Consider the following 21652-nt stretch of genomic DNA (forward strand, 5'->3'; position numbering starts at 1 on the left):
TGAACATTGGTTACCCATTGCCTGCTAATGGTAGGACCAGCTCTCAAGGGCACAATAAATAGATTGTCTGAATGCATCTCAAAAGGTTTATTCAGGTTGGTGGGCTAATTCAGGGGAAAATAGAGGGAAGTAATGTTGTGGGAATACAGCTATCACTCTAAGCAGAGCCAGACACATCTGTTTGTTTCTTGGTTTTGTGTGTATCCCTTCCTTTTGGCAGGAGCTGGTGAAAGAGATGGTGGAAGCAGATGTGGAACTCATGAGGAACAATCCCAATGCATGAATCTGTTCCTCCTTCCATACCTGATGACATGACTGACCCTCCAGGGAGATGGCCAGCCTAATTGTGACTTCTGCAAGTGCCATTGCTGGGGATGGGGAATGACAATCACTCCACTGGGTGTTGAAGATTTGCTGCCATTTTATTTTCCTCTTGCTTGTGCAATGGATCATTTCCCCCCTTTTCAAATATCAACCATGCATCATGACTTTACATTCCTTGAAGAGGATAGGCTGAAGTGATTGCACTTTTCCTCCTGATATGTAGACAAGATGATGGAGGCCAGCTTGCCACTCCAATTCATTTTCTTTTGATATTAAAAAAATTCCTTTCCATAAATTAAGACTGTACCATGCATTTTTTTAATTCTTTCTCAACTACAAGTGGAAGGGGGAGGGAGAAAGAGTGAGAGTTATAGACTTATGCTTCCTTTCCAAAGTTAGGGTACTTCCTTTTTCTTTCTTTTTTTACAATGCTGTCTGAAATAAATGTTTGGAAAACCCAATATATGGTGGATCCAACCTACCTACAATTAGATTTATGTAAAATCATAGCTATATTATCCAATGGAATAATGTTGAGTTCTGAACATCGCATTGCACCTCCTGTTTAATATTTAACCTATCAGGCAATCAGAGGTTTGGAAATGGGTTTTTTTAAAAAAAAAATCTTAAATGATCCACATGTGGGTTGCATACTACCGGTATTTCCTACACAGATGTGCTTTTCATGTGCGAAATGTAATGTAGAAAGTTTATTTGTATTGAATGGGTCTTACATATAAGAAGGTGGTTTGTTGTTTTTTTATAGTCTCCTTAATGTTATTTGTTCAGGGGACAAAGGGATTATGCTTACCTCCCGCTAGCCCTTAGCTACTTGCCCTTTCCACTGCCAGAACCCTTTACGGTATGGGTAACTCCCGCATGCAGCGCACAGTTCCATCACCCTAAAAATCCTTACTGACTTTAGAGGCCTCCAGGGGGCTTGCTATGTTTTTGATTCTTCAGCTCCCCATCTTAGCATTGTGTATGCATATGTTTGCGGGGTAAGAACCTGTGACAAAAAGCCTCTCTGTGCGGCACCCAATTCCTGCACACAACAGAGCTAGTCACATCCCATCCTGTTTCTGCTTACTATAATTAGACATATAGGAGCCTGAAGCTGCCACAAAGATGGCCTTTAAAAAGATTAAAAGGGGAGGAGGGAAATCCAAACTTCAAGGCAAGTAAATATTGTTGAAACATTTGGTGCCAATGTACCAAGGTTATGCAGAGGTCACGGTTCCCATACATTTGCCTTCCCCTTGGCTCTCCCGCCTGACAATCACTCTGTGCGCTTCTTTTAACTCTTTACCTTGAAACGAAAGGGTGGGGCATTGCCAACTTTTCCTCGCGACCCTGCATTTCAGTCAGAACACGGTCGTGTCACAAAAGTTGCGGGCCCACGTTTCTTAACACGGAAATTGCGTTGAAGTCATGAAGTGCTGATTGAGGGAGTCTGACTGCTGACTGCCGTCCGGTCCCGGGTAAAACTCGCTTCTTGGATTCGAACCACTTTCAGCCCAGCCCAGTCTCCCGCGTTGGTTTTAGAAGGGCAGAGAGAGAGCCGGGTAGGTTAGAAGCAGGGCGCATGCATTTCCAAGCCGGGAGTAGAACCGATGAGGAATCCAGGAGGAGGAGAGGGCAATGGGAGAGAGGCAGCCCTCTGCTTTCAGGAGGTGTGTAGGGCGGGTGGGGGAGGCGGCGAAGGGAGCTTTGCCTAGCCTGCGGGAGAGAGGGAGAGAGAGCACTCTTTGTGTGGCTGCCTGCGAGGGAGGCGGGCGGTGCGATGGAAAGTGTGCGCGCCGCGAGAGGAGGTGGTTTCGGGGTTAGCCAGGGCTTGGGGCCGGCCTGGCTGATGCTCAGAGGGGCAACAGGAGCTGGCGGGCCGGGGAATGGAGGGGGGGGCTCCCAATTGGGACCAGATGCTTCCTCGAGGCTGCCTTCGCAGCAGCAGCAGCAGAGAGGCTGAACTTAGCCGCCGCTGCCTGGCGCTTCTCGCAGCTCCACGCAGGTGCAAGGAAGGAGGGGGCGCTCGGAGAACAAGAGGGGCTCTTGTTTGACTGGGCCGAGGAGGGGCCAGCCGCCTCTGGGCTTGCCAAGCCGAGGAGAGGGTTCCCACCTTCGGGAGCGAGCAAGCGAGCCAGCCGCTTGGCTTCTGCGCTTTGTTGCAGGCCTTGCACGGAAGGGCAAATCCAACGGGGCGCGTTGCCAACCGGCCAAGGGCCGCTCGTCTTCCTGCTGGGGAAAGGGGTGCCTTTGCTTTCCGCTGCGCTCCCTCCCCGACCTGTGTCCGGACTAGACGGCTTCCTTTCTCTCCCCTTCACTCCTGCCCTCGCCATGCTCCGGGCACTGCTGGTTATGTGGGCGATTTCAGACAGTTGCTGGCGAAGTGAGTGCAACTTGGCTCACCCCAAATCCCCCAATAAAACTGCTGCTTCCCAACATGATCAGCTAGACCCGAGGCCTGCGGAGCCCCTGGAAATCACTGCCTGTGACTCTCTTGTGTTGTTCGCCTTTACGCTAAGAGCGCTTCTCCGCTGCTTTTTCTTTTACAGTGCGCTCAAACCACGCATCCGGACTGATTTTGACCGAAAGGGGTCTGCGGCAAACCGACACGCAGACGGGGCTCTCGAGGGCTAGCATGTCCCGGGAGAAAGCTCAGGCGCCCTCGGGAAGTCCGCACCGCCATCGAAAACGGCGACGTGTTTAGGGTCAGGCTGTGTTTAAGGACAGGTCACACTTCCACACCTCCCCGGCGCCGGCCTCTATCGCGCTGGAGCGGACCGGGGTGCTGAGAAACCGTGGCTAGGTACAGCCCTGATAATGCGCTGTAATGCGCTACAAGAAGCTAAAACACAGGCTTCCGATGTTTTATTTTTAAATGTAAAGGGAGTGGGGGATTTTGACTGACTTGGTCCCATTATTAGGGAATGTGCAGGGATGCTCGTTTCTTTGTTTTTCCGGCTGCACCGAAATCCGTGGCAAAACTGATGTCAGTTCAAGGAAAGTGGTGGCTTCCCAGCACCAACCACCGGAAGGTTCTCCTGCGCCATCCCCACAGAAATGCACGCCACAAATTTAAATCACTTGTGAAGTACGTCCGCTGTTTGGACTCACATTAAAGTACCCTGAGCCTTCATTGTAGGTTTACTGAGATAGCGTAATTTCTATTCAAGAGACACAGACTATCCTTACAGAACTGCTGTCCCCAATGTTTAAGTTTGGGGTGTGTGGCGCCTTAACGCCGCTGAGCGGAAAGGGTTAGGAAGTGTTGCGAGGGCAAGGCAAGGCGTGGATAAGCCTGGCGAAAGGAAGGTGACCCGGTGTTAAGGAGGTTACCCAGCGACGGTACTGAGAAGAGGCATTCCTGTTGTTGTTGTTTTACTGTGCCATTATAGAACCAACTATTCAACGACACGAGACTGAAATCTTGCAAAATAAACTTGCAACTGAGTACCACTGAAATCATGCGTAATTGCATTCGGTGGGAGCTGGCGCGCCTAACGTTTTTCGCATTGCGCTCCTTATCTTTGCTTACACTTTTTCTGCGCCTGTTACGACTCTCAGTAAGCATCCTGTGAAAACTTCGGCTCCTGATCTTCGCGCCTTCGAGGGGTCCCCTGGCATGGCGGTTCCTTTATTGTGTTTGGGTGTGTTCAAGTAATTTAAAGGAGCAGCCCTGGTATCTCATAATTACCATGTAGTTTTATTTTTCCCTTGTAAGACTTACCTCCCAAGTCTTGACTGAGTGAGATGAGCGCAAGCTGGGTCATGTGGGTTAATGAAAAGTAAACTACCTGATGATTATGAGAAGATGGGGAGCTGGAGACCGCCCCTTTTTTTCTCGCATGACTTACCTCCCAAGTTCTGGAAAGAGTGGGTGAAGTGGACAGGGGCTGGGCCTTCTGGATTCATTATTATTGGGGGGGGGGTTTGCATGTAGCCGTCTTCTCCCCACCCGCCGCCGCGCCGGACGACTCCAGTCCTGGCATCCCATCTGCAATATCACTCCCCTGGCATGTTGACATTCATCGTGGCAGGTGACTGCTTTATTGCTGTGGAGGGTGAAAGAGGAGGGAGGTCTGCTTGGCCAGCTCGCATTCCTTGTCAAGGCCCAGTGGGATCCTCCTTCCGACAAGGAATGCGCACATCTCGCATCTTCACCGCAGAATGATTTGTTTCAGACGCTGGCTATATAATAACCGGCAAGTCCCACCAGAAGAGACCATGCAGCCCGAGTCTTCCAGTTCATCCTGTCAGCTCTGCGTGCACGTTGGCGGAAAAAAAAGCAGGAAAAGAGGCCGGAGCTGCGTTTTGTTTCCTAAAATGGGCTCCTGGCGCGGCTGCAATATGTCGCTCTGTGTATGTGACCATCAAGCCTACCCATCCTTCTTCCCCTAAGAAAAAAATGCACTCGTGCACACCGGGCCTCGAAGTGGGAACAGAAGCCGTGGGCTCCATCTCTCTCAGTCGCACTCTTAACTTCCCCTTCCAAGGGGAAGTGGGCCCAAGGGGGCATGTGTGAGAGCTGGTGGCGGTGACCAGTCTCTGGCACCACAGAGTGGGGACAAGAGGGTGTCTGAAACTCAGAATGAGTCGCAGTTTGGGCCCCTGGGGCTTTCCTGCTTTTGCGCGACAGGGTGGAGAGTGGCGCTTTGCAAGGATCAAGGGCGCCTGCAACTGCCCGGCGCTTCGCCTCGCATATCCCGCACCCACAGCCCAGTCTCAACGCAACTGGCCTTGGTCTCGCGGCTGGCATTCCAGACACCTCAGCTAATTCCTCCCAGCCTCGCTGCTCAGGTTGCTCTCCGGGTGTGAAGCCTCTTCCTCCCTTCAATTACTTGTTTGGAGCGCTCCAGAAACCGTGAGCGGCTCTTTGGGCCAGGCCTGCGTCTCTAACCGGTGACGGGAAAGGTAGTGTTTGGCGCGGGGAGGACAGAAGCTGGCCGTGTCAGCCCCGAGCGCAGCCGGAGGCACCAATCTTACGCACCATCTTCTCCTCAGCGTCCCTTCCCCTGTTGTCGAAGAGAAAAGCTATAATGTGATAAACACACTGGCGAACAAGTGACAATTTCCTCTTGGTTTTCGCCTGGCGAGCTTTCTCTCTCTCTCTCTCTCTCGCAGAGAGGCGCGGAGACCCTGGTTACCCTCTAAGATTACCTCTCTGCCTTGGCTGGAAAAGAGCTCTGGGTCAGCTGCATAGGGAAAACTTGCCGTATCAATTAAAGGGTGAAATATGATCTCTGCCCGCTCGCCCCCAACCCTAAACTGAAACTAATAGGTGATTAGAAAGGAGCCCGAAGGCCCCCTAGACGGACGGCTGAGAGGAATGGATTTGGCCTAGGCCTGGGTATGAGATCGACCTAGGCGATGGAAGAAGGACGGATCGGCGTCCTTCGAAAAGGCCAGTCCCGCTCCGCCCCTGAGTGGAAAACTCGGCTGGATGGCAGGCCCAGTGGAAAACCGAGGACTTGCTTGTTATGGGCTGAGAGCCGGCACTGCGCAGATAACCCGCTCCAAAGAGGCCTATGTAGTATCTAGACGCGTCTCTTTAACGCTCCAAAGCGGAGCGGAGCAGCACCCGAACACACGTCCCCCTATTTAATCCAGAGGAATTCAGCCATTGCTGTGAGCGTCCGGTGAATGGGTGGGCATGCCCGCCTTGCCTTTGTCTGTGCGCAGAGGCCAGCGGAGGGAAGCGGGAGCCCGGCTGTCTTCAATCCCCCTCCCCCGCGTCCCCCGACGACGCACGAGGGCATGGGGAGTCGTTAGATGGTTTCTGCTTGGAACTGCTGCTGCAGCGAGGGTTCCTCGTTATAATCCCCGAGCAGGTCGTGCGAGATATTCGCCGGAGGGATGACATTCCCTGCTCCCAGGGGCGGGTCATTTGCCTCCAGACACAACAAACTCCAGAAACAGGCAAACACGGCCGAGTTTTGACAGGCTCGAAGAAGCAAAACAAAACCAGAGAGAGAGAGAGAGGTACAGAGCGCGGGATGTGCAGAGGGCGAATGAAGGAAGTCCTTTCCCCGAGTCTACTCGAAAGGAGCCTTCCCTGCTTCGCGCGCCTCACCGCTTTCCTTGGAAATCCACGGCTGTTTAGGAAGGGGTGTTTTGGGGAGGGGAATGGCGGTGTGGGTTTTGCAGATGCCTTCTAAGAAAAGGGTTTTTAAACCTTTTAAATGGAGAGAGAGCGTTTAGACCGTGCACATTTTCGCGGCTTAATAATCCCACAGAAAGAGTGCGCAGTTCTTTCTCAGAGCTGCTTCTGCCCGACGTTTGTTCCCTCTTTCCATCTCGTCCTGCCCTCTCCGCCGCCCTTTTCTTAATGCTCGCTCCCTCCTAATTTGACATTTGGCATGAGAGCTGCGCCGAGCCCCTCAAGTTAGAGCCCACTTCGGGGCAAACAACAGAAACAGTAGCGCGCCTTTCTCTTGACTTTTTTTTTTAGAGTCAAGATCTATCATCTAGAAAGTAGCTTTAAAGAGCATATAGAAAGGGGGTCTTTCCTTGACGAGCGGGCATTGATACACGGAGTATCGCTTTTTAATAATTATCGCGTTGCATTCTATGCTTTATCAAAGCACCGCTCTGCAAGCATTTTTATCCAATAAAATAAGCACTCTGGCATCTCCTGAACTGAAATGGCGCTTGCTTGCTCCTGGTGATTTTAGGGCCCCTTCCTTGGGCATTTTCTGACGCGCAAATAATTTTAAATGTAAAAATTCTTTAAAAGGTCTCCTTGCCTAGTGATCATGGCATACTTTGCGCTTTTGATCGACGCTGATTCTTGCTTGTTTTAAGGGCAGGCACAGTTCTGAGAGCGGCAGGCAAGAGGCATCCAGTTCGCCTCTCAGCTCTCTGAAGAGTTAATAGCTCCAAATGTGTTGGTTTTCCTGCCTTCTCCCAGGGGTGATGGGGGCAGGGCGGCAGAGGGGGGCGAGAAGAGGGAGATTTTCTGTATTTGAGGGAAAGGGGGAAAAGGGGGAGGGGAGGTCCACCGAAATTGAGCTGCATTTTCCTCGGGCTTGTAGTATATGGAGTCTGAATTCTCCGCCCACCCTCTCACCCCCATCCGCTTACCCCCAACCTCTCCAGCAAGAGGTCAGGTGAAAGTCTCCTGCAGGTAAGGCTCGCTCCTTGACTCACAAATTGTTCCCTTCTGCCCACCCAGGTCGACTCAGATCTGTTTATTTAGTGCGGAGGGGGGAGGAGGAAAAAGAGTGCTGGACCCTCCATTCTCATCGAAAGACCCACCGGCGGTCAGAAAACCATGGCTGATCTGCCTCCGTTTTTTTGCCTTTCCTGCCAGGGCGCAACGCCATCTACGGCAGCAGAAACTTTGTAGAAACAGCAAAAGCAAAATAGTCTCTAATATGCAGGGAATAAAGCTACTGGTTTGGTTTTTAATTCAGAAAGGTTTCCCTACCTCCTTAATCTATTCTCTGTAATAAGGTGAAATACTTGATAGGAAAATCGAGGGCTGGTTTGTGGGGGACAGGGGGCAGGAGGAGGAGGAAGCCCCCAGACACTTTGGGGGAACCCCTCCACACATAAAAGAAGCATACGTTGTCCCTGAACCCACAGCCAATCCAGGGACGCTCCTGGCTTCTGCGTCTTTTCTTGCTGGCACCGGATCAAGCGGGTCCCTGGTTTTAAATCAAAGGCCAAACTGTTAGCGAAGACAGAGCAGCACCCCCGCCAGTTCACACACCCCAGTGGCCCGACGAGTCCAGTTCCTTCCCTAATAAATCGATTCGAAAACGCACGGGGTGGAATAAAGTCACATTGATTTCAGAAGATGGTGTGCGCTGTGCGCGCACCACCGTGTGCCCCCTTTTTATTTCCATCTCCCCCTCCCCCCCAAAAAAGGCTGTCTTGGAACGCGTTCAAGTTCCGCTGAAATGCACACGGAATTTGCTTCCCAGTGTGCGCCTTCAGGAGCGAATTCGGAGGAAACGGAGGCTTCTGGCAACAAAGCGATTAAGGCGCTCGAGTCTCGGGTTTGGGGGCTCCGGCCGATCTGGTTTGGAGGTCGCGCCTGGGCAAGCGCGGCCCGTTCTCAGGCTCTCTCCCTCTCTCCTCATATATATACATTCGGGTTGAAATTACAGCGGCCTCTGCGCGCCCCCGCCCCATATATAATATGCTCAATATGCTACTAAATTGGAAGTCGGTCACGGGAAGAAAAAGAGGGGGGCGGGCGGAGAGCAGCAGCAGCAGCCGCCAAGCAAACATAAACGAAAATAAAACGCCCAACAGTAGGGAGCAGGTTGTGGGGCTGACAGATAGGCTTCTAAGTAACCCAAGAGAGAAAAAGAGAGAGGAGGTGTGTGTCAGAAAATGTCTGGAAAGCTGCAGAACAAAGACCCAGGCCCAAGCTTCCGCTTCTGCCCCGAATTCCCCTACAAGGCGGCCAAAACTCCGCGGGAGTGAACGACTGACTCCAAATGGGATTTGATTTCGGTGCCAAATGGGCGCCTGCTGCCCCCCCCCCCGCCCTTGAGAGCTTCTAGGTGTTTCTTTCTTTGTAAGAAAAGCGCTGAAGAATTCCGAGGTGATTTAACTACGACGACGACCGCTTTAATTTAAAAGCCAAAGCAAGTATATACTGTAGTATGATCTCAAGGTGTTGCTTTTCGAGGATACGGTTTTTTGGAGCTCCGAGGCCTGCTGCGACGGCCCCCCTTGCATAGTAGGCCTCCCCCTCCGACGCCTGCCTCGCCGACCTGCTCTCTATGGATGTGGCAAGGGACTCGCGGGTCTTGTCGCCGGGATCCTTGTGGGCTTGAGTTTTTTTTTTGTTTTAGGGCTAGTGCGGGGTGTAATGTGATGAAGCGGATCACCTACCTTCGGGTTTTAGTTTCTGCTTTCTTTTCAGATTAATTACTTGGCTTGGAGAGGCATTCGAAAAGCAAAACAAAAATAAAAGCGGGTGGGGGGGACAGCAACCAAACAACGCCAGGGGCATATAAGTACAAGCGGTTTGAACAGTGGGCTAGTTTGTGGAGATAGTCTTCTATGCTGGATCGATAGATCCGAGCTTATGTGAAAAGGCAGGGCGCTTTTCCTTCACTGGTTCGGCATACCAGACTGTTAACGGGAGTTTCTGCCCAGTCACTTCTGAGGATGCGATCCTAAGCAAGCTTACATCCTTTAGAATTGCGCTCGATTGAGAATGTATAGGATAGGGGCCCGCGGAGAGTGCCGGGTGTTGATCTCCTCTAAACATTTGTCATCCCTAATGAGCCATTGCCAGACAACCCCTTTTCCTCTCCTTATCACTCCCAGGTACCAGGGCTGTAAAAAATTCGAGCCTGCTCTTTCTCTGGGTGGGGGGTCGTTCCCTTTCCACACACACACACCCCATCCCCACCCCTCCAGTTCCGGGGTGTTGGGGGAGAGGAGTCACTGCCTTTCTCCTTCACCTTCTTCTCTTGCTGGAGCGTTTGCGCCTCCTGTACAGGGTAAGAAAGACCCTCTGGACGGCTTGCAAGGCAGGCCCTGCTAGCTCCTGGCCGGGGAGGTTACTGCAGAAGCTGGGCTATTTCAAGCGCACCGCGGATCTCCCTACACATGGTTTCCTTCTCGGTGAACTTAACGCCTCTTCCTCCCACTGGAGGCATTTGGCGATTGTTTCGTTAAATGAGACGCCGGTTAATTAAAATAAAACACAATCGCCCATTAGTCTGCGCCGGAGGCCTCCTCTGGAAGGACACGGATGGTGGACATCCTTTCGCTTGATACCCGCCTCCCCTTCGGTCCACTGCTCTGATTAAATCAGATTCCCTTTTCGGCTTGGCCTAATTTTAGGGATAGGACACTTCCAGACTAGAGGGAGAGAAGGACGTAAGAAGTGAGATCCGTCCTCGTTTCAAATGGGCCTGGTGCAAAATCAACCCAAGCGTGAGGTTTGTCCCAAACTGTCCTCTTTACATCTCGTGCTGAAATCCTCCCCACACTTCATTGGGAGCCTTGCCCATTCAACTGAGGGGGGGGGAGGGGGGGCTTAATTCCCAATAAGCAGTAGGACCGGCATCTGATCATCTTTAGCAAAAGTCTGGGGTGTGTGGAGGGGAAGAAGAAGACTGTACAACAGGCTTGGAGGAAGATCTCTGAGTAATCTGCAAAAAGAATCGGCAAACTTCCTCAAATATGGAAAATGATGCAACAAAACCCCACACAAATAGTTGGATTTATTTGGGGGGGGGGGGAGAAAAAGAACAACAACGGCAAAGCCCCACAGTAGGATTTTAAAAGAGAGGAGAGGTGGGGTGGGTGCCTGTTTGAGATTGGCACTGATCAGTGTTCCAGGGAGAAACAAGACAGCTTTGGTACCTATTTCAAAAGTTGAGACAAATGGGCTCGATTAAACATTACTGCCGAGTTAAAGGGGGCTAGGAGACTATCAAAATACTTTAAATATTTTATATAATATTATACCGGTAGATGCACAGAGCAGATGCGCTCTCTGTGTGGCCCACATCTGTGCAATGAATGCTAGCTAACCAGGTAACTAAACTGTATCTATTGCGGCTCGTGCTCACGTGATAAATGTTATTTTGACAATTTGCCATGTAATAATTCTAATCGAGCCAGCTGAATGTGACCCCGTATAAGGATGCATTGCTGGCAGTATCGATATCTCTCTTGCAGCGCTTGATAAAAGATTATATTAAATCCCACAGGCCCGGGAGAGGAGGGAAAGAGGCACTTTTTGGTGAGAGTTAAAATGACCAAAGGAAGGAACCCGATGGAAAGCCCCAGCGCTCTTTCAACATAGGAAGCCTGTGGATTCAAGCACTGGAGGGGGGAGATGTTATCAGGCTTCTCATGAGGAAATCTAAAAATATATTTTTTCCCTAGATAGAAAAGCCAGGAACGTCTTTTTGTATTAATAAAACATATGCAGTATTTCAAAGTATCTGTAAATAAACAGCATTGGAAGCAAAATTCTGAGCTCCTTAGACTTTTGTGAACAAAACTAATTTTACAAAAGCTTTACCTATTTTTAGGACCTAGACAACTTAGTATGTCATAGAGTTCAGCTGACTTCCGTGGGGCTTGCTTCTAAGTAAGCGGGTTTAGGATTGCAGCCTTCATTTGGCAGAAGCACAAGTTTTCTATTCGGTCAACATATGAGCTGGATTTGGACTTAGCAGACAGATCACAAAGGACTGGAACATTTACAGTTGCAGAGTTTTCCCCCGTTGCAAAACACAATGGGGAAGAAGCGCCTGGATTTATAATGGCCAAAGTGAGCATAAATAAAAGATCTAATTTCAGTCTGAATTCAACCGATTTAAAATCGGATGTACATCTCAAATCTAGGCATGTTTACCCGGAAATATGTTCCGCTGAGTTCAGTGGAGCTTACTCCCAGGTAAACGTGCATTAGGACTGTACCCTAAATCAGATTCAGGTTCCTCATACGGAATTCAAAACATTGTCGATATGAATAAAACATGAACATGATTGATTTCTTTTCTTCAAAGGGGAACACCCCCACTGCCCATTAATTCAAAGAGAGGGGAGATTATGGAAGCATCCTGCGACACCAATTTCTGTATAGCTGAAGCTTTTGCATAAGCAGAAGGATGGATCGTAGCCCGCGGTTCAGAAGTTAGGACGTTCAAACTTTCCATACCCAGTGTCGTCTGAACTGACGTTGCCTTTTTGCGCAGCTCTATACGCAATCTAGTTAATCTGCAGGATTTGCCGTGGTTTTTTTTTTTAAGGTGCTCAATTACATTCGTGTCAGGATCATTTGGCTTACGTGGATGGTGAATGGGGTGCAGTGTGAAACTAGGGCAACTCCGACCTGTACCCACGCTCTCACACACATCCCTTCTCTGGCCAGTTTCCTTTGACATAAAATAAGCCTCTACAAAAAGTTACACGCCGTTTAGAATTATCTACCTCTCCCTTTATATCTAGATTCTAGATAGACATAACATCCCAGGCCAGGAAGATCAGCACAATGATTTCACTTCTACCCCGAAAGTTGTTGTCACGCATCTACTTGGAACCAAGCCCCACGGGCGTCAAAGGCGCTCGCATCCAAGCAAACCTGGTTTTTGTGCGTCGCAGCCTTTGACAAGCATCCTTAATTATGCGCTAGACCTCGCACGCTTTTCTCTTCGATACATAACCCACTCCATTTTCCAGGGCGGGAGGACAGCATCGGCCTGATTCACAACCGGTTGAGATGCAGACCTTCGGGTGTTCCGAGGGCTGCGGATCGCTTGATCTCTCCCTCTCCCCCTCCTCCCACGCTGCTCAGCTAGACGGCGAGGAGGAGTAAATGCTATCAAGAGAAAAGTTCGGTATCTTCCAGCCCCATCAGGCCAAGCAGTGGGAGAGGCCTAGAAGCTGGAGTAGCGGCAGCTCCCTTCGCTCCCCCACGGCCTGCTGGAGCCGGTCCCAATTTACCGTGATTCACTGTCTAGCTACAGGCCTCCGAGCTCCCCCTCGCCGTCATTTGGTGCGTAAAAATTCGGGGGGCAGCCGGCCGCATTTCATTCTCCCGGGACCACGTGCAGGCCAGCAGGGTGAGGAGTGAAGAAGGTAGGGAGGCCTGGACTGCGTCAAGGAGACGCCAGCACAAAGGCTCTATTCATGGGCAGCCATCAGTAAGCCCTCGGTGGTACTCCTCTGGAGCAAGAGAGGGGCTCCATCCTGAGCCAGGCTCACCTGCGCGCCAGGCTCAGTTGCTTGGCCCGAGTACATGAAGGCGAGCAATTCCCTGACTTTGCTGTCTCCAACCTTTTCTCGCCTATATCTATCTCTTCCAAGGCTTCCTTCTTAGGAGAGCCTGGACGTCCAACACGCGCGGCAGGTTTCTAGAAACCCCTCCTCGTCTCCCTTTCCGAAAGCATCGATCTCTCTGCTGTTCCCTGGCTGGGGGTCGGGGAGGGAGTGCCTGTGGAGTGACAGGGCCCGTCTGCCGATCCACCTGTAGCTGGCGGGTTTCCCTCCTCCTCCTCCTGTTGCTCATCCTCACACGTGTGTCTTCAAAACAAAACAAAACAAAAGGTGGCAACCGAGGAGTAAACAGCGAGTAACAAACAGCTTGGGAGCAGGCGAGTGGTGAAACAAGAGCGCAAAAGAGTGGCCTCTTTTGTCTAAAGAAAGGCTTCCCTGCGCGCTGGTTGGGTCAGACTGCAATCCGGATCCTGACCTCATGTCATCTCCTGTCAACTCCATGGGAGCTGTAGCCGCTGGATACTATCACCCTAATGCACACATAAAAATGACGAAGAAAGAGAGACCACGATTTCCCGGTCTGGTGGATATAGCTATTTAGAAGAGGGCTGGTCCTTAGGGGGAACAACTTCTGTTCACATCAACGGGGACAGACTTCCATCTAGCTTCCTATTTTTTTTTAAAGAAAAAATTATCTGAGAGCAAACTAGCCAGCTCTAAAGCAACCGAAGAGTGACGCCTACAAGCCCCAGGGGTTTAAGTCTTGGTCGCAAGGGTTCAAAAGGCACTTTGCTTCTCATTCCTGGAAACTTTGTTCAGATATTACAGCAACGCAGCTTCCTCCGCCCCACTTTATACATTTTACCTGTGAGTAGACTATACTGTGTTTGAAGGGGACTTCACTACCCCAAGTAAATGTTATGGGCCATGCTGAATCCATGCCTAGTTGGGATCAAGGATGTCTCGCTTTCACTTCCCTGGGAAGGGGTCTGCGTGTTTCTTAAGAAAGAAAAGGGGGAGGGGAATACAAGACTTAGTCTTGGCCACATTTCACACGGACTGCAGCCCAACCATTTTACGTGAGAGTAAGTCTCACCGATTTTAGGGAGATTCGCTTCGGAGTAGGATGTCGACTCTCCACCTTAAAAAGGGGGGGTGGGTGGCTGTCTTAATCGGCTGACTGGCTTTGTGGCACGCACTGAAACCCAGTTCTTCTTCCTGCGTCGTTTGCCCCCAAATCTATGTGTTTTGTCGTGGCCTCTGCTCCTACAAATGGGGTCCTATGATCCCATCTGGCTGCGGACTACTGGGAAGGCAGGAAGTAGCTTTCGCCAGTGGAAATCTAGGCGATCAGCAAACAAACACCATCCGAAGAAAGACACTCCTCCCCGCCACTCTGTCTTCTCTCACAAAGGACATTGGGGTGGGGAGAGGGGGGTGGTTGGAAAGAAAGGACCTAAATAAGCCCGCCATAAGCACAGTTAGTAAATTCCACGTTTATGAGCTCACTGAAACCAAGAGTGTCTCCCATTGATTTCTTGCACACCAACTCCTCAGTTGAACGTGGCGTGGTGGGACTACCTCTGAGGTTCCTCAACCTGGTTTCCCCACCCCAGCTCTGAAAAGACACAGCTAATAAACTGAAGGGATGTGACAGCACACGAAGATGCCCACCTCCGATTATTCCCTTCCTTTCTCCCTGGGTCCTTATATGTACAAAACACAAAGAGCGCGAGCGAGTCAGCCAAAATTATAAATGCCCATGAGCACTGCAGTTTGATTTCAGTGGGAGAGTGAAGCACAAAGCCAGGCCGATTCTCTCCCACTGGATTAAATGGGGCTTTCAAAACGTTTCCATGGTTCGTTTCGCTTTCGAAGAGCCAACTTCCGCTGGCCACATGCTCTGGTTTGCTAGATACTCCTAGGTAGAACTGGATGCGTTAAGCACAAAACGTACAAAGGCTCATCTATACGAATCTATTCCGAAATAAAAAAAGATCAAATCGAAAGCGATCCTACTACTTTCCTGGAGCTCTCTTTGAATCGGGACTCGCTAGTCGTGCTAAGGCCAGATCAGTTAAGGCCATATCACAAGCTGTGCACCAAAGCAAAGTTCAGCAGGCTCACTCAGGACCATTGAGTTCAATGGAATGTAGCAAGTAGGTGCCTTAAAAATAGTCACAACTCCATCCCTAACCCGGTTAAAATCAAGTATTTTGAGGTTAGGCCGATTTCATATTCTAGGTAGGCCTGCTAATTTTAACTTTAGGTTAACTGAATTGCAGGTCGGACTGTGGTTTAAATTCAAGTCCAAGCTATATAGACTAGCAGCTGACTTACAAATAATTAAAGTATTTTGCCGCATTTCGAAAGTGCTCTTCACCAATAAAGGAGGGGAGAATCGTTCCCAGGGTGCAATTCCGAGGTTGCAAACGCTTTCCTGAGAGTAAATGCCATTTCGCTCAGTAGGACTCCCTATTTTCAAACAAGCCACATACAAAGGATAAATCAGCACAGCGTCCCCCTCAATCCGGGTCTACTTCTCACAATTCGAAGCGTTTTGAAAGAGGAAGCAAATGCCCAATTGACTGACAAACAAACAAACAAACAAACAAACAAACAAAAAAGACCACAAGAGTGCAATTGCGTGAGATTAATTCCGATAGGGAAATGCACTAAAAAGCGAGGAAAATCCGACCCCAAGTTTCTGAGCTCTTGCTTGCTACTCTGGGAGCACGACTAAGATGAGAAGGCGCCTACTCAGGTTTTAATTAAATTAGCCCGGATTTATTTACTGTTTGCGGCCTTTAACAACCCGGGAGCAATTACTGCCAAGTGTTGCCTCCGATAAGAGCGCCTGATAGGAGCTGCATTCTCTTGAAAAATGCACACCGGAGGCTCCCCAGAAAGGCAGCCTCGCCTCGCCTCTGACAGCGCGGCCGATCCCTCGCAGATAAAAGGCTAAATTCCATTTTGTTGGGTTATTCACGAAGTGGGCAAAGGTGTTTCCTCCATTCCTTGCAAACCTCAGTGAGAGATGACCTGAAGGCGAGTTTCTACATTTGACAAAAGCATCACTCTTTGCTATTTGCAGCGATCCCCAAAGGGGGTTTCTTCTGCTTAAAGTGTGTTTGTGTGTCTAAGAGAGAGAGAGAGAGAGAGAGAGAAGAGAGAGAGAGAGAGAATGAATCCAACTCTAGGTAACAATGAGGAAGGGAGACTAATTTTCCTTCTCAGTTCTTTGTGTATATAGAATCGCTCCCTGGGAAAGCATGAAAAAATATTTAAGACCTAGCGACCTGTCTAGAATAATGAGGGAAGGGGAAACAAATCCAGGACGCCATGGTTTGTGGAACGAGTTGCCCAAGAAACATGCTTGGGGGGGGGGAGGGAACTGAGCAGCTCCCCCCATCCCATTAGTCCACATTGGAAGAAATGGTTTTAAGGATCTTATTACTGTTCTATAAAATATAGCTGCCTATATTTAGAAAATTCAGAAACCTGCACATGCATAAATGTCACATTTTTTCATAAAAGCACGCATTAATTTGCAAATGAAGATCAGGACCTCCTGCGACTTCTTTAACGCCTTCCTCTTGGTATGGGACAGATTACGGCCATGGGCCTTCCGCGGATATATTTCTAAGCTCCAATATTTGTCAAATAGCTCAAGCCCCCTGCATCTGCTGCCTCGCAGCAGTGATGGCTTGGTGGCTTACATTTCCCACCTATTCACTAAGATTAATAACCATAATAGTCAGAACTCATAAATAGCAGTAGAGGCAGCAACCGCCTCAGCAACAGCCAGTGGAATCAACATTTGTTTTTAAGTCGATTCCAGCCGCATTCAAGTCCACACACCCAACATAGATTTTTAAAAATCGATTGACATAAATGATATTTATTTACAAGTTTAGGACTAACCAGAAGCTTAAATTCGGTTGTTTTTGGTTTAACCGGTTTATGGGAGCGAGTTACCCAAGAAACATTTTTTTATAAAGTATTTTTCACTTAGCCCACATTGGGAGAAAGTAATTCTACCATCAACATTTCAGCTGTAGGATTTTTAATTTTTTCCTTTAAAAAGTGGGGTTAATATATCCAGACGTATATGGTCTCAGTCCAACTGAATGGTAATTTATTAATAAACAAGCAAGGCAGTAACTTCAGGGTATCTCCAACAAAAAAAGGATAAACGATAAAATAAGATTAATACAGCTCCCCATTTATATATATAAATGAAAATAAAACAAAACAAAAATCAATGTTTAACGTTATTTTAAAGTCAACCTTTCTGAAAGCATTGGGGGGGGGTTAAAAAGAACACTTTCTGGTGTTTGGTCCAAATGATCCAACTACAGATTTAAAAATAAATTACTATGCAATGCATCCATTTACATTTTCGAAACAAATCCTTGCGTATAGAGGAGTCCTTACAGGGGAGAGGAAAGGAAGGGGCTTTCTAACGCGGTGACGCTTGCAAACCAGGGGCGAAACTCGCATGGGCTTGAGCGAACCCGGATTGCGCCTTCATTGAGGGCTGCGATCCACACCACCCCGTGGAATTCAATGGAGCCGCTGGACTTATCCCCGCGAGACTCTCGCCGCTGGTTGGCTGGCATTTCCCGCGCGCTCAGTCGCCGGCGCCCAACCAAGCGCCGGACCAGCAGCCAATAAGGCTGGCGCAAAAGGGCGCGCGGGGTGGGAGCCACACAACGCAGCCGGCAGAGGCGAGGGAAGAAGGCACAGAGTTCCTCTCTCTCTTTTTTGGTGTGGGGAGGGTTGCTTTTTAAGGCAAGGAAGAAAAGCACAAACTTACGTGTTATTTGGAAGTAACACTGTCCTTTAACAAACCATGTCCTTAGTTAATAAAAAGGCTGTCTTTGGATAAGAGTCTGTGGGAGTTTTTGGCTGGCATCGGGAGCGCCGAGCGTCGTGTTTAGGTGTTTCTGTTTATACCGTAGTGGAAACACGGCTTCTCCAGCGTCCCCTCAGAGCGCGGCGGCGGCGGCGGCTGAGGGCCCGCTTCTCCCCTCGCCGCTCTCCTCGGTCAGAACTTGCTGCAGTCGTAGACGAAGGCGCCCGAGGGCCGGTAGAGCGACTGGCTGCCGGGGAAGGCCATTTGGCAGCTGCTGGCGGCCGCCGCCGCGTTGCCGTTAACGGGCGAGTTGCTCAGGCCCAGGCGCTGCGACGACTCGAACATCTCCCTCACGGCGTGGAAGTTTTGCTGCTGCACCGGGTAGCCCGACGGTGACGACGACGGCGATGATGAGGCGGCGGCAGCCGCAGCGGCAGCCGCTGCCGCCGCCGCCGCGGCTGAGGCGGGCGCCAAATGGGCGAGCTCGCCCACCGCCGTGGCCTGGTTGAGGTACCACGAAGCCAGGCGGCCGCCACCGCCGCCGCCTTGCGGGTGCCCCTCCTGAGGGCTCAGGCTGAGGGAAGAGGCGCTGCTGCTGCTGCTCGCCGCCAGGCTGTACTCGGGAAGGGGGTCCTGCTCCACCGGGCTGCCGCTCAGGTGGCCTCCGCCGCCTCTTTCTCCGCCGCCGCCGCCCCCTCCTCCGGCGGCAGCGGCGGCAGCGGCAGCAGCAGCCGCGTAGAGGCTCATGGCCTGCAAGTTGCAGTGATAACTATTGGCGCCACCGCCACCGCCGGCTTGCGTGATGGCACTGCTGCCCGTAGTGTTGACGCCCTGGCTGCAGGGGGCGCTGTAGAGCGCGCTCTGCGCAGCCGGCGAATAGCAGCTGCTGAGCGCTAGCGAAGGCGGCGGCAGCGTGGAGGTCCGCGACGTCGAGGCGGTCGAGGGGCTGGATGACGACGACGATGGGGCTGCGGTGCCGGCCGTCGGGGGCAAGGCCAAGAGCTCCCCGGCGCCCTGCGGGGAAGCGCGCAGGGAGGTCATGATGATGTTGTCCACGCTGAAGCCGCCGGCGCCCGCCCCCCCGGGGGGCCCTCCGGGATGGTGATGGGACGGCGGCGGGTGGTGGAGATGCGGGTGGTGGTGCTGGTGGTGGTGGGCGTGCGGGTGAGAGTGGTGGTGCGGGTGGTGGGCGTGCGGGTGCTGGCTGGGAGGCGCTTCGGCGGCGGCCGTCGGGGGGTCCAAGCCGAGCGTTCTGCCGCCGCCGCCGTGCGGGCTTCCTGCTCCGCTGGAGAGGCTGCTGGCGCTGGAGCTCCCGGGGCTCTCGATCTTGGCCACGGGCGCGCCTCCCAGCGGGGACAGCGCTCGAGGGGGCGACGCCGAGCCGTTCTCCGTCTTGATGTCCTGCAGCCTCACCGGAGGCGCCTGCTGTTGCTGCTGCCCACCTCCGTCTTGCTGCTGCTGCTGCTGCCGAGTCGACGTCTGCTGCTGCTGCGTCTGCTCCTTGATATGGAGGCGCTCCTTCTCCTCCTTGTCCTTGACGGCGTCTTTCTTCTTGAAGCGCCTCCGGCGGCGCAGAAACGAGCCGTTCTCGAACATGTTGTACGAGTCCGGGTCCAGGGTCCAGTAGCTCCCCTTGCCGGGCTTCTTGTCGTCTCGGGGCACCTTGACGAAGCACTCGTTGAGCGACAGGTTGTGGCGGATGGAGTTCTGCCAGCCTTGCTTGTTGTCCCGGTAGAAGGGGAAGCGCTCCATGATGAACTGGTAGATGCCGTTCAGCGTGATCTTCTTATCCGGTGCGTTCTGGATAGCCATCGTGATGAGAGCGATATAGCTGTACGGAGGCTTCACCAAGTCTTTGGGCTGCGGCGGAGGCGGGTAAGGGCCGTACGGCCTGCCCATGCCGCCGCCTCCACCACCTCCGCCTCCTCCACCGGCGCCCGGGTACTGCTCGTGGGCCGCCGGGTGCGGAGAGTACATGCTCATCGGGGCTGGCATGGCCGCGTAGCCCCCTCCAGCCGCGGCGCGGTAGTAGCTCTGCTCGCCGCCCAGGTATGGCACCACTCCCAGCGAGTTGGGGCTGGAGACCGAGTAGCGAGCCTGCATGGCCTCCCTGCCAGCCAGCCAGCCGGACCAAGCGGCAGCAGCTTCAGCAACAGCAGCAGCAGCAGACTGGCCTCCTCCGCCTCCGCCTCCGCCTCCTCCTCCTCCTCCGCCTCCGCCGCCGCCTTTGCTTTCCCCCCTCCACCCCTCCGCAGCTCCAGAGCCAAAAAAGTATAAACCAGAAGAGGCGACCAGGATCTTTCCTTTCCGCCCCGCTTCCTCCCCCAAAAAGGGAGCAAGCAAGCGAGCAAGCGGACGAAAACTTCGGGGTCCCGTTAAAGTTTGCTGCTTTCCCCTCCCCCACTCAAGCGGGCCAAAAAATTAAATAAATGGAAAGGACTCGGGGCGAAGGAAGGGGGGGGTTGATGATGGTTGTAGGGAGGGGAAACAAGTCTCCTTTTCTTCCTTTTCCTCCTGCTGCTACTGCCACTCCTTCTTGTTCTTCTTAAAACAAGGCACCGACCTTCCACGGAAGCGGCCGCCGCCGAGAGGAAAAGCCAGTTACTTCCATCAAGGGCGAAACTGGAATCGCGCGCGCTCCCTCGCGTAATGCAGAGCGCTCAAAAACCCCTCGTCGCTTATTTCCCGAGCGCCTTTCCTTCCCACTTCTTCTTCTTCTTCCGCGGAGGTGGACAACAGGTTGAGATTTCTTCCTTTAAAAAAGGAATAAAGACCGAGGCAGGCGAAGGAAACCAAAAAGAAGAAGAAGGTGTGCGTTGGTTGGAGGGGCGCGAGAGACCGGATATTTTCTCTTTCTTTCTTTCTCTCTCTCTCTCTTTCTCGGACTCAAATAAGAAAAAAGACCCCAAAAAACCACCTTCCCCAAGCGGTCTGCGGTTGTTCAGCACGGCCTCCTGGCTCCGTTTCTCCTACAGTCTCTTTTCAGCCGCGCGCTGCTCCGAGAAGCATTTGGAAAAACTCCTGAACTTTTGAGCATCCGTCACCAAGACGAGGACTTTTTTACGCACTCGCAGGGCTCCTTCCCCCCCCCTTTCCTCCCCTCTTTCCCTTCCCCCTCCCTTTTTCTTTCCAGACTGGGAGGCCCCGCCCCGCCCCGGTGGCGTAGCCAATGAGAAGACGCCTCCGAGCTCCGAAGGGGCGGGTTGGGATCGTAGCTTCAGCAGAAGCCGGGGCGGCGGCAGCAGCAGCAACTTGGAGAATGATAGTTCTGGGACTGGCCACACACGCGCACGTCGCCCTGCCCTCTCCTCCCTCGCGCGTATATAGCTCCTCCGCGCGGCCCGAGGCCAACCCTTCCTTCGCACACAGGAGTAGGTATGCGGATCAAGTTGCACTCTCCTCGCTCCGGAGTGAAAAACACACACCAACACATTTTCTAAGCGCTCATCAACTGGCCCTGCACACACACACACACAAACACAAACACACGCACACAAATATTATTTCTGCAGACAATACAGTTTGCAGCCAAACAAGCAACAACGACCGAGTACTTTTGTCAGGACAGAGGCCAGCTTAAAATTAGGGAGCCAGCTTTCGGGTTTCACAAAACGCTTCGTCACATTTGCTGCTGAAGAACAACAAAATGAGGAGGGTGCAAAGAGGTGTGTGTGTGTGGGGGGTGTCAATGGTGTGTGCCAGCAGTTTTCTTTCCCCACTCCTAATGCTTCATTTTTCCTGAGGAGTTTTTGAAAGTTAAATCATTGT

General features: G+C 51.8%; 2 protein-coding genes across 2 annotated transcripts in view; one reads left to right on the top strand and one right to left on the bottom strand.

Moving 5' to 3' along the window:
- GMDS (GDP-mannose 4,6-dehydratase) overlaps positions 1–619 on the top strand; it is a 261909-nt gene extending 261290 nt beyond the window's left edge. The window contains exon 11 of the mRNA XM_035125046.3: positions 221–619. Coding sequence (XP_034980937.1) covers positions 221–283 — 63 coding nt within the window. The 3' untranslated portion in view covers positions 284–619. The remainder of the gene's footprint in view (positions 1–220) is intronic.
- A 16452-nt stretch (positions 620–17071) lies between these two features.
- FOXC1 (forkhead box C1) lies at positions 17072–20958 on the bottom strand. The gene has a single exon (XM_060277997.2). It carries the CDS (start codon positions 19985–19987, stop codon positions 18077–18079), a length of 1911 nt encoding a protein of 636 aa, XP_060133980.1. The 5' UTR covers positions 19988–20958; the 3' UTR covers positions 17072–18076.
- Between the last annotated feature and the right edge of the window lie 694 nt (positions 20959–21652).

This window comes from Zootoca vivipara, chromosome 8, assembly GCF_965207765.1.
Source record: "Zootoca vivipara chromosome 8, rZooViv2.hap1.1, whole genome shotgun sequence".
Lineage (NCBI taxonomy): Eukaryota > Metazoa > Chordata > Lepidosauria > Squamata > Lacertidae > Zootoca > Zootoca vivipara.

What these genes read in the sequence shown, in the direction of transcription:
- FOXC1 (XM_060277997.2), bottom strand. Translation starts at nt 19,987, where the DNA reads ATGCAGGCTCGCTACTCGGTCTCCAGCCCCAACTCGCTGGGAGTGGTG.